This window comes from Styela clava, chromosome 14 (assembly GCF_964204865.1).
Source record: "Styela clava chromosome 14, kaStyClav1.hap1.2, whole genome shotgun sequence".
Lineage (NCBI taxonomy): Eukaryota > Metazoa > Chordata > Ascidiacea > Stolidobranchia > Styelidae > Styela > Styela clava.
In genome coordinates, this window is record NC_135263.1 from 16,022,039 (window position 1) to 16,035,721 (window position 13,683).

General features: G+C 36.2%; 2 protein-coding genes across 3 annotated transcripts; one reads left to right on the forward strand and one right to left on the reverse strand.

Annotated features, from left to right (window-relative positions):
• Positions 1 to 560: 560 nt before the first annotated feature.
• LOC144431926 (neuroligin-1-like) lies at positions 561 to 7,697 on the forward strand. Its single transcript, XM_078119702.1, has 5 exons — positions 561 to 614; positions 2,325 to 2,581; positions 5,789 to 5,995; positions 6,437 to 6,603; positions 7,126 to 7,697. Exons 1-5 carry the CDS (start codon positions 561 to 563, stop codon positions 7,446 to 7,448), a joined length of 1,008 nt encoding a protein of 335 aa, XP_077975828.1. The 3' UTR covers positions 7,449 to 7,697.
• A 1,390-nt stretch (positions 7,698 to 9,087) lies between these two features.
• LOC144411665 (uncharacterized) lies at positions 9,088 to 11,971 on the reverse strand. 2 transcript variants are annotated; one of them, XM_078119987.1, is made up of 4 exons: positions 11,556 to 11,971; positions 10,750 to 10,842; positions 10,019 to 10,158; positions 9,088 to 9,577 (listed from the first exon to the last, which is right to left on the reverse strand). In XM_078119987.1, exons 1-4 carry the CDS (start codon positions 11,827 to 11,829, stop codon positions 9,389 to 9,391), a joined length of 696 nt encoding a protein of 231 aa, XP_077976113.1. In that variant the 5' UTR covers positions 11,830 to 11,971; the 3' UTR covers positions 9,088 to 9,388. The 2 variants fall into 2 exon arrangements, with proteins under 2 accessions (XP_077976113.1, XP_077976112.1); XM_078119986.1 differs by having other exon boundaries at positions 10,019 to 10,236; positions 11,556 to 11,949.
• Between the last annotated feature and the right edge of the window lie 1,712 nt (positions 11,972 to 13,683).

Sequence of the window (13,683 nt, forward strand, 5' to 3'; positions counted from 1 at the left end):
TATGCTTCATGTGGCTTGCCCAAATTCAAATACTATATGTGCATATAGTCTAGAATACTGTATTCTTCCCGTTTAAAAACACAAAACAGGCGCTGCATGAAACTGGTTCAAGTCAATTTTCAGGGGTATGTTATTAAATTCATTCAACATCTGGCGCGTTTGACTACTCGAGACGTGGGGATCAACCGCAAGAACCCGGTTCCTTTTGTAATATTTTTACGAATATTGCACCATCAAGTCCATCATACACGGTCATTACGTCAAACCAGTCCGGCATCCTTTTGATAACATTTGGTGCTCACTGCTCAGTTAATGTCTTACCAACAACAATGTGAAATGCTACCACAGTGGACTGGATTTGGTATTTTAATTTGAAGCTTTTGAGACAAATTCCAGTCCTCATTGCATAGGTCACTGGTATTTCGGTCAGTCAATATAATTTTGTGTCCGGGGGCCTGCTCTTGTGTGTTTATACGACTGTTCGATAACCATACGACAATTTTGAAAAATATACTAAATAGCATCTATTTCGGCTAATGTGATACAATTTGTATATAAACATGGCTACCTGCGAGTTTTACATTTACACAAAAGTCTGCGTGATGCCCAAAATGGTGAGGTGGCCGTATCAACCAAGCAATTTTAACTGCTACACCAAGTTACTACTGCTAGTCTTTAAACTATTCAAATGTGCTGTTCGATTATTGGGATAAATTAGTTTAGTAGGTCAGCAAACAAACTAATTTTCATTTTAGAGAACCATAATCGTTTCTCCCATTCTCTACCTAAAATAATCAGCATTTCCTCGATGTATAAACAAAAATATCACAAAGTTAACTCAAGCAAGTTATTCCCAGCGTTGCTCAAAATATATTTCAAAACATTTTCAGAGTTACAACTTTCATACTATTTTATTTTATTGCTTTTCTGTATATTGCTCTGTATATATTCACAGCAAATGATTAGACAAGAGTCTGATCTAGAAAGAATTCAATATTCAGTCACTTGCGAACAATTTCAAATCAAAAACACGGGATCTTTCATTTAAATTATATATGATTTTAATGATAAGTCGCATATCTTCAAGGTGTTAGCACATGACTTCCATATATTTTATTTTGAAAGTGACATATATATGTGGATGGACCTTTCCCCGAACATTCACTTCCTTGTTTACTTCGTGACATTGGCCAATAAGCAAGATGCAAAAGTGACCTAACAATGCTCCCTTTTCGCATCCGCTCAGACACTCCTTTAGTTCCTCCTTTAGTAATCCAAGGTTTGGAGTAGAATTTATTTTCTCTACACGCAAAAACTCGTCTTTCGCCCCAATGGAGCTTTTGATTGATCAAACACTTGAAGTGGCTAAGAAAAAGATCGAACGAGCTATTGAAGTTTTCTTCACGTAATATAATACTAGTACAAATGTTACACATTGACTCAACCTAGTCAGCACAAATATTTTGCGCATTACGGGAAAGTGGTCGGTGAGAATGAGATCACTGAGCAGAATAAATGACGACGTGCAGAAATTTGCGCACAGCAACGTAGCCTACGATCTTTAAACTTTAGATGATACAGTGCAAAATCAAAAGATTACCGGTAACTTTTTCAAGCTATTTATAATGTTTTAAAAGTCAACCCACACTCAAGCCTAGTTCCTAACGAAACTGCAATCCTAATCCGCACTGAGTAGCCTGCCAGCCGTTCGACTTTCTGGCGTGGTAGTACGCCGCGTTTGGATGGAGTCGAAACATTCAAATTTAGAATCCGAATCCGTCCGGCACAAGACTTATAAAATTCAGCAGCATTGAACAAATACAGTATTGTAACTTAAAAGTATGCGAAAAATGTCTAGACTTTTGTCAGCCATATAAATGATATTAACTTAATTTGAATCTTATCCGGCGCATCTCAAAACCACTAAATTTACCAGCCGTGGACTACAGATTTTGAATAGATCCGCGCGTTTTAGTATAACTGTTCTCAGTTTGAACGCGAGTGTATATGAGGCTAAAAAGTAAATTATCCTCCTGTTAATATTCGAAGCGGCATTAAAACTTTTCATCATAAGCTATATATGCCATGCTGCAAGACTCGCTGCGACGACATACAAGGCCGAAAGTGTACATGGCTCTGTATTTGCGGTGTTGGTATAGATGTGGTCTATGGGTGAACTAGATTACACCACAAAACTATTCAAATGATAGATTTAATTATGACCCAACTTTGACAAATTTTCATTTTTTGCGCTCATTTATTAACCAAACTGTATAATTAAATAACGAAGATTTTCAACTTGAGTTAATATTGTTGTTATTCAGGCTGCATATCCGGATTCAGTGGGCAGATCACAATCAGAGAGCATTTTCCTTCAAACCGCTATAAAAGACACATATCGATTTCTGATTGGTGGAGAAATTGACCAATGGTCTCCTGAGTTATACAACACACTTACACACGAATATACAAACTGGGATGAAACAGAAAATGTTGAATTTGAATCTTCCGTCAAATATTTTACTGATTTCATGTTTGCTGTTGATTCATCAAGAAGTTTGGAAGCAAAATTAGAGTCAGGGTAAGATGAATTTATTATGTTTCGATAGATATGTCAGAAGACAATAGTGCGCTCAAATTTCGCATGGACAGATTAGAGTTTTCATATTTATCATAGGGGATATAGAAGTCGAAATAAAGTTGGCTCAATCATATGTTGAACGACCACTTGTTCACCGGCATGGAAATATTCGTTGAAGAATTTATGGTGAATTGGTCAAATGGGATTAGGGGGAAATCATATTGTCAAAAACTCAAACAATTTATGTTCAAACAATTCACGCTCAACAAAGCCAAAACCTCGCGAGCAATAACCTTATAAAGTAATGGAACTAGGAAGAACGGGGAATTTTCTTGTAAAAGTAAAATCAGTTTTCGCGTAGCATTGTGGACCCACTCCAACTGCTCTATGTAGAAATGTTACAAAACGCGCTTTTTCGCGCCAAAAATGTACGCATCACGTCTGCTAGGTACCGTTACTCCGTGTCGGAATACCGCTGATAAAAACGACTACGGATTGCCTACAGTAGCTCGGAATTTCATGAAATTTTGACACTACGTAGATAATATACACGACTATGTCCTGGTATTTGAATTATTTCATTAGCGCATAAATTTCCCAACATTCGGAGCTTCTAAAAATTACGCTCACTTATACGTGCTGCAGGTTAATGATATTGTCTATGGACACTAATAAAATTTATATGGACACGTGTATTTCTTTATTAACTTCATACTTGCCAATTTTTATGAAGTTTGTTTAATCAGAACATCGTTAATTATTACCTGCAACGAACCACTGTCAAACTAATATGCACAACTGCAGCACTGCTTTGCGACGATCTTCCGACGACCTCGATGACAGTTGCCAGAATAAAATTCTGAAATAGTCCCGATATTCCATAGATTCGACACATGTCGAGAGATTAGTAAATAATATGTGTTTTTTTTTCTAATATTCGATAAAATTTTTATTAAAAAAAGATAATTTCCAGACGTTTCAAGAAACTGTACAAAATAATTCAAGGCACTGGTAATATGATCTTAGCCCGAGTCTGTCATGGCGCATAGATTATCGATTGAACGCCAACATTTTCCCTCGCAACAATTTCTCTCGTTTTGTGTTTCACTAGACGCGGTTAATTTCTTACGAGTTAACATATTTAGAATTTCCACATTGTATACAAGGAGCCGCACCGACCTTAGAGAATGTACAAAATAGTACTCTTTCTAACAAGTCGTCTTTCATCTTGATACACCATAAACTGTGAACTGAAGCCTTAGGGATTGTCAGCTACACTGCCTCACGTGAGAATTTATACGAAACGAGCAGCGCTTAAATGAACTGGCAGTTTCGATAACCCGTTCACTTAATTAATCGCGCTGCCGTTACAGATCCGGATTCTTTAAGGGATATTGAATGGTAAATAAATTGTTCATTAAATAAGGTCGGATATGAAAAGCGCTAAATCAGTCGATTGTCGTGTATGCGTGAACTAGCGTACTGGAGAAGGCCGTTGCCGACCAGAGGTTATGTGAAGTTCAGAGACCTTTCTTACATAATTTAATTAGAATACAGCTTATTTTTTTAAAAATATTTGTGATTTTTGTTTCATTAGGATTTTATGTTCACAATATCTTTTCATTCCAAATTTTGTTCGTTTATCTTCAAAAATAGCGGAGATAAAACTTGTTATTTATCGGTCTTACCATCTTCCAGTCAGCGTATTGCTAACCTTATGAAAAAAATTGGCCTCTCGGGCGGTACTAAAATACCGATATCTCCGTTATTTTTTGACCGTTTTTCGCAAACTTGGTATTGTTTTCTTATTTTCACTTAGCTCTATCAACTGGCGGCGCAGTTTTTATATAAATTAGATGAACTTTATTTTTTTCGTAGCATACCGTAAATGCTCGTTCTACCGCCCGATCTCGAATAAGGGCCCGTTTGAATAGCCGCCCGTGTGAACAGAACATAAAAATATATAAGGGCCGGTGCTTGAATACCCGCCCGATGTAAATGCTGATTTTTCAGTGGTAGAGAACAATAGGAAACTAGAGCTGCGTGCAGCTTTAACAGGCTTCCCGCGTAAAAAAAAATGAAGACGCGTTTTGCTCACTGGAGCGTGAAAGCGTGGTCAGTCATGCATAAAATTTGCAATTTATGATGGAGGACTTATTATCTGCACGTGATGTAAATTTCAAGTCTCTAAGTAGTGTCGTTCTCGAGAAGAAGATGAAAATGTAAAATCCTATATTGCTCACTGGAGCGTATCGCCAAGGTCACTCATGCGTATCCTTGATATGTCGTATCCGGAACATGTCCATTAATCATTGTTATGAATTTCAACCCAATAGCATGTATCAATTTTGAGAAATCGCAAAAAAACTGAAAACGCGTTTTGTTCACTGGAGCGTGAAAGCTTGGTCAGTCATGCATAAAATTTGCAATTTATGATGGGGGACTTATTATCTGCATGTGATGTAAATTTCAAGTCTCTAAGTAGTGTCGTTCTCGAGAAGAAGATGAAAATGTAAAATCCTATATTGTTCACTGGAGCGTATCGCCGAGGTCACTCACGCGTATCCTTGATATGTCGTATCCGGAACATAACCATTAATCATTGTTATGAATTGCAACCCAATAACATGTATCAATTTTGAGAAATCGCAAAAAAACTGAAAACGCGTTTTGCTCACTGGAGCGTGAAAGCGTGGTCAGTCATGCATAAAATTTGCATTTTATTGCTAGCTGAGAACTTCTGCACATTTGAGGTGAATTTCAAGTTTGTAGGACCAATTTGAAAAAAAAATAATAAAAATAAATAATAATAATAATAATAATAATAAATAAATAATAATAATAATAAAACACAGGAATACAATAGGTTCCCTGCTGACAAGCAGCGGGAAGCCTAATAAGAAGCGCTTTTGTCACATCGCTGTTGAATTTTAACCCAGGTAGATAACACTCACGCCTTAGGCGTCCAATTACATAACAGATAGCATTGATAGCATTTACTTAAAAAATAACAAGCGCCCGTGCTTGAATAAGGGTCGGTTTGAATAAGGGCCCGGTTAGTGAGTTTGGTTAAAAAAATATGGGCCCGGGCTACAAAACGAGCAAATACGGTACCTACTCCATGGATCGGTCACAGGACCCTGCTTTTGAATCTCTGCTTTATGATTTGTTTACCGATACTTTTACAAATACTATTTTCTATTTCAGGATCGGATCTCTCTATCAATACGTTCTTACTCGACCTCTTGCATTATTGGACACTTCTTCGTTACCTGCATGGCTTGGAGGACGTCATGGTGATGACGTCATATACACGTTTGATTTACCCTTCACACAACCTTCGAAGTTTTCGGACAGTGACAGAGAATTCAGTTTGGCAATGATGGGATATTGGACTAGTTTTGCGTGGGGAGGGTAAGGTTGAATTTCATTTTCAGTGGCTTCCATTTTTCAATTTCAGCGAAATTTTTACTCAATAAAAATTTTAGGGCGCTCCCGTAGTATTAGTACCAAGTTGGCGCACAACCTGCTTTCCCTAACTTGGTACACATACTATGTTCAGGTTGTGCGCCATCTTAGTACAAATACTATGAGAGCACCAATTTTAGTGATTAAATTATAAGGTGAAAATAGTTAAAAACTAAACTAAAATGCTATTACATTTATTCTATCTATTTTGACATCATAGGTTAATAATTTTGACTTGTATCCCCATGTCCACCCCCTCATGCAAGATGTCATGTTGAAATGAAATTATCCTGGCTGAGTATTTTTCAACGAATGCTTTTCAAGACCCTTATTAGGAGAGAAATTTGAAAAACAATGAAATTAAACTTTTCATTTTCTGTGATTCAGAAACCCAAACAACGCATTTTCATCAAACACTTGGACAGAATATACAAATGAAAGAAAATCTTATTTGGAAATGAATTCAAATCTTATTCAGCCATTGAGCAATCCAACTGATTATAACATCGAAAAAAACAATTTATGGAGCCAGGTTGTTCCTCAGTTTCCTAAAGGTTTGTTGCCGACATATTTTTCTATCGTTACTTCGACTTTTATGATTTTAAGTTGATTTCTCCCCTAGCATATATAAGAAATAGGCCTTGATTAAAAAAGTAGAATTCGCCGAATATTTGTACGTTCCAAGTTCCCTCACCACACTTTCTCAATTAGTTTCGTGTAATCTAGACTCCATCTGACAAGCTCTAGACGAGCAATAGACATACAAATATAACTGGACGTTCCATTGGAAAATTTCTAGGAATCGTTTCACTTTTAGGGGGACATTCAAAAATAGCAAGTATACTAGACAAGTAGTAAACATAACACTATACCTTGAATTCATCTAGGAGGAGTGAGTAACTTTTAAATAATTAGTTGATGTATAATATTAAATCTTAAAAAATAAGTATAAACAATAGAATTGTTTCAAGAATTTTTTAGTATGTAAATTTCTTAGTGTTTTTCGAAAAAAGAACAATTATTTAGGATTTTCATAAAAACATAAATTCTACAAATTTCATTACAAATTTTTTCAGTTCCTGTTCCTGCAACAACAACACCGATTTCTTCTACAATTTCATCGATTTCTCCCACTGACCAGTGTCCAGACCCGATTCCACCTATCGGGGAAGGTCTTGGACTTTCCCTATCGCCAACTCAGGCCGATACCGCAATTTATGCCATGTTTAGTGTTTGTCTTATTCTTGGCGTGATTTTAATATTACTAATTGTTTTGTGGGTGTGTTATGGGCGTGGTGCACAAAGAAATGGTGTGACTGCCGAAAAACGAAATAATACTCTACACGAAAATACCGCTTTTGATAATAAAGCTGAATCTAATAATTTTTCCGCTCTATAATATGGCGAATTTACTTTTAACAAATTCGGAAATTTAATATTTTTAACTTTATTTTCCGAACTCTGTTTACTAATCGTTTTCTTAAACTTTTTAATTACAATTTGTTGCTGCAACAAATTATGATGTGTCAAGTTTGGATTGGTAGTTATGTAATTCTACGTACCTGTGACGTATTTATGTTTGTGCCGATCATAGCACGAGTCTAGCGATTAGTGATTTTCAAACTTATTTGGTGGCGCGGTGGTCTAATGAAACATTCCTCAGATTTGAGGCATTTAATTATCTTTTATATTCTGGATTGTCTAATATAAATATATAAAGCAAACTTAAAAGTTGTTGAACAGAATTTTATCAAAAGGTGTTTGTTTATAATCAAACAATATACACATAATAATAACGACTCTTAGATTTGAATGTGGAACTTCTGGGCTGCATCGACGGAACACAAAAATGTTTCGGAACCCTTGTTGATAACCACTGTCACTGACATATGAAAGATGTTTAGTTCTCTCTTGGCCTGTCCGCTCTATACTGTCTAACTGTGTTAACCTGTTCCTATCGTAATTGAAATACGTAATACAAACGAAATAATGCACTTGTCTTTTCATATTGTCAAAGTATTGTTGAGACCGCTGGTGGAATTTAAAATTGTAAGAACGGATCATTTTTGTATCGAACACACTGACAGCATGTTCCCTCACTCAGAAAATGCAATTATGCAACAACTTAGGCCATATTGACATACCTTTACATAAATATAATATATATAACTTTCAAAGGTGCTCCCGAAGAATGTGTACCAAGGTGGCGCACAATCTGAACTTATCATGTGTACCAGGTTAGGGTTCAGGTTGGTACGAATCTTGGTACGAATACTTCCGGAGCGCCCTTTCAAAGCGCCAAATAAAACGTTCGTCATCAGCTGCGGTGCATGTTACTCATTTGATTTGGTAGTCTAACATCTAAAACTAATAAGAGTTACGCGAACCCGCTGAATCCCACCTGTGCTAATGACACTCGAAACTAACAATACGTCGAGCATACGTTTTCTCTTACGCATTTTGAAACGGGCATGTAAAGTTTACCGGTCTCAGCAGCAGCAGAGTACTGATCGACACCGTAGACGTAGAAGGAAGGTTGAGTTGTTTCGTACAGGACTGTGACTGTTTGGCATGTTTTCGTGGAGCTGGTGTCATACCGCCGAAGTCGGAGTTAAAATACTCTATTCGTCAAAGTTGGAATTGCAAACTTTTCATTGGTGATGATAGGAGTCAAAATTTGTTACAAAAAATCAAAAAGCATCAAGTTTAATAAGCTTTCTTTAATAGTCTTTTGAGGGAGGCTTGGATACGCCGAAATTTTTGATTTTTTGGATCTGGCGTCGCAATTTCGTAAATTTTCAACGAATCCGAATCTCTAGTTCCATGTGTCTCAGTTTTAACTCATTGAGGCGATAGCGCAGCAGAAATCTTTAATTGGATAGAGTTACCTTTTTATGTTAGCAATTTTATTTGGATGAAAAAAGCACCATTTGCCGTTTATAATTTCACAATTTTTTTTTCAAATTGGGTCGTTTCAGAAGAAGGTCAGGAACCGCTAAACCCATGGTCTACCACCCGTAAAACGATTAACATTACAAGCATGATAAGTTTTTATTACATAGTTACAGCTAGAGAAATAATACCAAAAGCAGAATGCAGTGAATATAGCCGCAAATGATTGCTGTTGTGGAATACTTTTGTCAAAGAAAAAGTCTAATGAACGTATACCGTCTTACAACATTACTGTTGGTCAGAGTCAAGATGGAGGCTAATCTCGATTTAAATGCTTCGTAAAGTGAGTCTTGTATTAGAGACCAATTCATAGCAAGTTTGTCAATGACTCGATAGATTAGAAATGAACTTATTATTGATGATTAAACAATCCCGTTCTTGCAACACTTAATATTCACAAAGGGCCCCTAAGCGGCGCCATCCATGATCTGCAGTGTGCAACCCTTGTTCGTCTGTTTTAGGGTTCATGTTTACAACTAAACCAATCAAATCTTGACCATTAAGATTTATCGGATAACCGCGGTGCCACATCGTATAGGGTGCAGGGTTCCCATTCGAAAGAAAGGTGTTTCCTGTCTGCAAAAAATGTAAATGTTAACAAAATAGAAATGCGCAAACATAGGCACACAATTTTGGCGGTGATAGCTTTGGAACATTTTTAAGAATCAAGTGCAATTCAGCAGACCGCATGTAACTATTTGTGACCAGTCTTAAACCGTACATGATTTTAAATTTGTTTAGAAGACAAATTATTGATCCATTGAGGTTGTGAATTTTTTTTATATTTTCAATGTAATTGCAACTAATTGGAAGGGTAAATCCATTTTTTCTCCATTTCCAAGATTCGTCAAAATTTCTGTTCGAGTCTCAGTACATGTCATGTTGATGGTTAGTCGAATTCAATCCGAATCATTTCTCTCAGATAGCTCGAGTCATTGAAAAACTTGACTCGTACCGAGTCAATGAGTCAAGTCTGCCCAACATTTACTGCCCATTTACAGGTATTATAATACTTACATTTGGATCGTGCGACATCCCAAGCCAAATGAAAATATCTCGTGATTTTTGGCGAAGATATTCAATCACAAGATTGTAGTGGTTTTCAGAGTAAATATTAGCGAGTTCCCAACCATTTGACTCGCACATATTGGTAGCATCTAAAAAGGTTACGCCTTTTTCGTCGTATAAGATGGCTTGAAAGCATTTGCCGTTGTAAAAAAGTGCAGCACAGACTTCTGAATGTGTATACAAAGTTGCAAATGTAATCGGAATATTGAACAGAACTGACATCAGTTTTGATGGGGAGCGCATACCGTTAATCAAAGTCGAAAGTTTTTTTTTATACTTTTCAAGGTTCTAACTTGTTTTATTTTCTTGCCATCACAAGATTTGACTTCAAATTCAAATTGTTTAGTTTGGACCTGAGTTTTTCATGACAATTATTTAGAATTCCAGAATACTTTTGTTGTATATATAAAATTTATGCACATAAATACATACCGAGGATTTATAAATGACATACAATTGCGTGTAACTCATATTTTCGGACCCAATCATATTTTCGATTTGATAAACTAACTATTAGCTAAGATTTTCTGATATGGACATCGACGATTAAATATGTTATCTCCTGCTTAGGGTCACGCATGTTTCCAAATAGCAGTTAAATAGCTTTCGAGTGACTGCTAATACAGAGTTCAGCCAAAGCACTTTGTGTGTGATACATTACATGCTTGTTTCAAAATAACCTGAATTTCGTTTCACCAACATGCTGATAGTTCTGTTCATTTGATCCATCATTTCCGACATTTTGTCAATTCTGGTATTCATAGATTCGGTAGCTTAAAAAATAACAGAAAGTATTATCACACTCTTTTGGTTATAGAGTCAGCAGAGATTCATATATGGGTTTTTAGTTTCCATCGGTAGAGGTTTCAACGTAGAGTGAGTCACTCTACCATAGCCCTACACTCGAACGAAACTTGATCGAACATATCTCGAAGAAAAACTAGTCTTGATCGAGCATAAAGAAATATATTATCCGAAAAAGGTCATGTTATATAGTATACGTTTGTTATCCAAATATGGGACGTTAATGAATGACCAAATTAAATGGCTAATTTCTCGCTGTTAGTGTAAGACACGGTAGTGATCACATATTGTATGATTGAAATTTTCCGGCCGAAAAGAATTGAAGAATCTTCCTAGAGGTTATGAAGTTTTGAAATATCGTGATATGGGCGATTCCGTTCTGAGCTGACGACTAGGGCTATATTTGGCGTTGGCCTATAAATTAGATTTATATGTGAAGGGTATCAATGTAGCGTACGTAGGGACCTACATCGTAATGTTTTTCTGAAATAAGAGCACATTTTAGTGAGTTCCATACAAAAGAGAACCGGGTTTTAAATTTTTGACTCTCAGCTCTGTCTTCACGAATTATAATATGTATGTGGAACGGATGTTAGACAAGGGAACGGGATAAGGCGTAGGCAACATATAAGCGGTTTTATCGTAAACAAAAAAACAAAAAAACTATTTTAATCGTAGTTACCTGCTGAAATTTTTGCTTCAATAATGTCATCAACCCTCTCGTAATCAACGGTTCCTTTTGGTCCAATATCCCCCTTATCACCTTTGAACCCTTGGGTGCCGCGTTTACCGGGTCTGCCTTGTGTAGTTTGGTTCCCATGTGACGTCACAGGACTATCTGGCGTCAGAAACAATGCACATATTCGCTGGCACACTTGTTGCTGATTGCCGAGTCCACATGATAGACTGATTGCAAGTGCGCATAACGTGATCTTGAATATAAGACTGGCTCTCATCTTTGCACTAGGTGTATTTTCAAAATACCGCTTCTACAAAGTCCCTCTTACAAATAAGGTATTGAAATCTAGTGCATACTTGATCACAAAGCAATACGGCAGATATTGAGCAAAAATTAACCTTTTATGCGTAATGGAAATATTTGTGATGATATTTGAGGCATTACCAAGCTTGGGACGGATTGCAATATAAGTGTATCTTTCCTTACCTTGTTCACTTTCCATTGCTATTACCAAATCGCGAGTTACTATTACATCGAAATGCATGGTAAATTGTTTGTATTTTTGAATACCCACAAAATTACAGGAAATACTTCAAACCTTTTTCTGTGCGATACATAAGCAAACAGTAACTTTGACACCCGATGCATTACCGTAACATAGCACATTCAAGTCGATAATATTTTTAATATCAGTACAATCTGTGATTTATTTGACGCGAAAGAGACCAATGTGTGTACATTTTTTGTATTTGTTTTTCCTATCTCCTTATTAACTGTTTGATACATCTTTAGAGTGCTAAAAGTCAGCAACTTTGATTATCCCGTTTTAAACAGAAATCCAATAAATCAAAGTTTACTATGAATTTTGAATGAAGACTAATTACTATTGTATCTCTATACATTTTCACTGGACTCTCAAAACCAGTTGTTTTACCCAACGTTTCCTATTTTAAAAAAAAAAATTGCCACCGTACGGATTTTTTGCTCAGCCCAAAATTGCTCGTACAAGGAAAATGACGTATTCGTGTTGACGGTGGTAGACACTGACGATATGGTACATTATGTCGATATAGTTGTTCAGTAGACAAAACTGAATTTAGATAGTTCATAAAAGGTGAATCGCATGAGACAACACGGCTGAAATTTATGAGAATATGATGGGAGACTCCTAATATGGAAATCTTCTCGCTGTACATAACGTTTAACAACCCACAAATAGAAGGAAATAATTTCAAAGTATGACCTAATCTCAAATTAGAGATGCGATTAGCTCTTCGACACAAGTATCGACACAGCTTCTTGTAAAATACACGAATATTACTTTCACGTATTTGGAAAGGTATGCTGAATTGGACCCGAAGGCATCTATAGGAGCATTACGTGTTTTATTTTCGCGCTACTAGTGCTATGAAGGGGTTTATGACTAATTTGGCAACATCAAAAAATGTCCGCAAAATAATAAAGGGGGTTGAGAAAACTGATCTAAAGCATGGGTTTTCAAAGTGCTACATACGGAGCCCCAGAGTTCCGTGCAAGAAGCCACGTGCCTCCGCGAGCTATTCGTTTACTTATTAAAACACTGACTTGGTTAATAACTGTCCAAAGGAGCAGTAACAGTATTAATGAAATTTTACAACGGTAACGTGAATTCTAATATGAATTTATCTAAACGCTGTAATAAATAATGCCATTTTTTTAATTACCGCCTTGCTACCAGATTTTGACACTTATTCATTGATATGTTTGTGAAATTGTTAAATCTGTGTGTCAAATTTATTGTTGAGCTCTGTAAATAATAGTCAACAGCTTCACGAGCCCCAAAATGCTAAAAGTTTGAGAACCCGTAATATAAAATACTCAACGACTACATTGTTGATATAGTAACTTGATATTATTTCAAATTTGAAATTGTCCGTTACGGCATCGAATTCCGCGCCAAAATATACATCAAGTTTCAAACGCGAAAGATTCTTTCCTATAGAATAAATATACAGAGTCCGGATAGTAACGCAATAGATAATTATTTATTCGTTTTTACAACAGCGAATAACACTACTAAAATATTCCACAAAATAAGTGATATATTAGTGTAACTCATAATCCATTTTCATTATTGAGGGCATTTATGAAA

Excerpts from the sequence above, each read along its gene's own strand:
- LOC144411665 (XM_078119986.1), bottom strand. The coding sequence starts at position 11,829 with ATGAGAGCCAGTCTTATATTCAAGATCACGTTATGCGCACTTGCAATC. Across the intron at positions 10,843-11,555 it reads TGAAGCAAAAATTTCAGCAG|CTACCGAATCTATGAATACC; the intron begins GTAACTACGATT and ends TTATTTTTTAAG. Across the intron at positions 9,578-10,018 it reads GGATGTCGCACGATCCAAAT|ACAGGAAACACCTTTCTTTC; the intron begins GTAAGTATTATA and ends CATTTTTTGCAG.
- LOC144431926 (XM_078119702.1), top strand. The coding sequence starts at position 561 with ATGGCTACCTGCGAGTTTTACATTTACACAAAAGTCTGCGTGATGCCC. Across the intron at positions 615-2,324 it reads TCTGCGTGATGCCCAAAATG|GCTGCATATCCGGATTCAGT; the intron begins GTGAGGTGGCCG and ends GTTGTTATTCAG. Across the intron at positions 6,604-7,125 it reads TGTTCCTCAGTTTCCTAAAG|TTCCTGTTCCTGCAACAACA; the intron begins GTTTGTTGCCGA and ends AAATTTTTTCAG.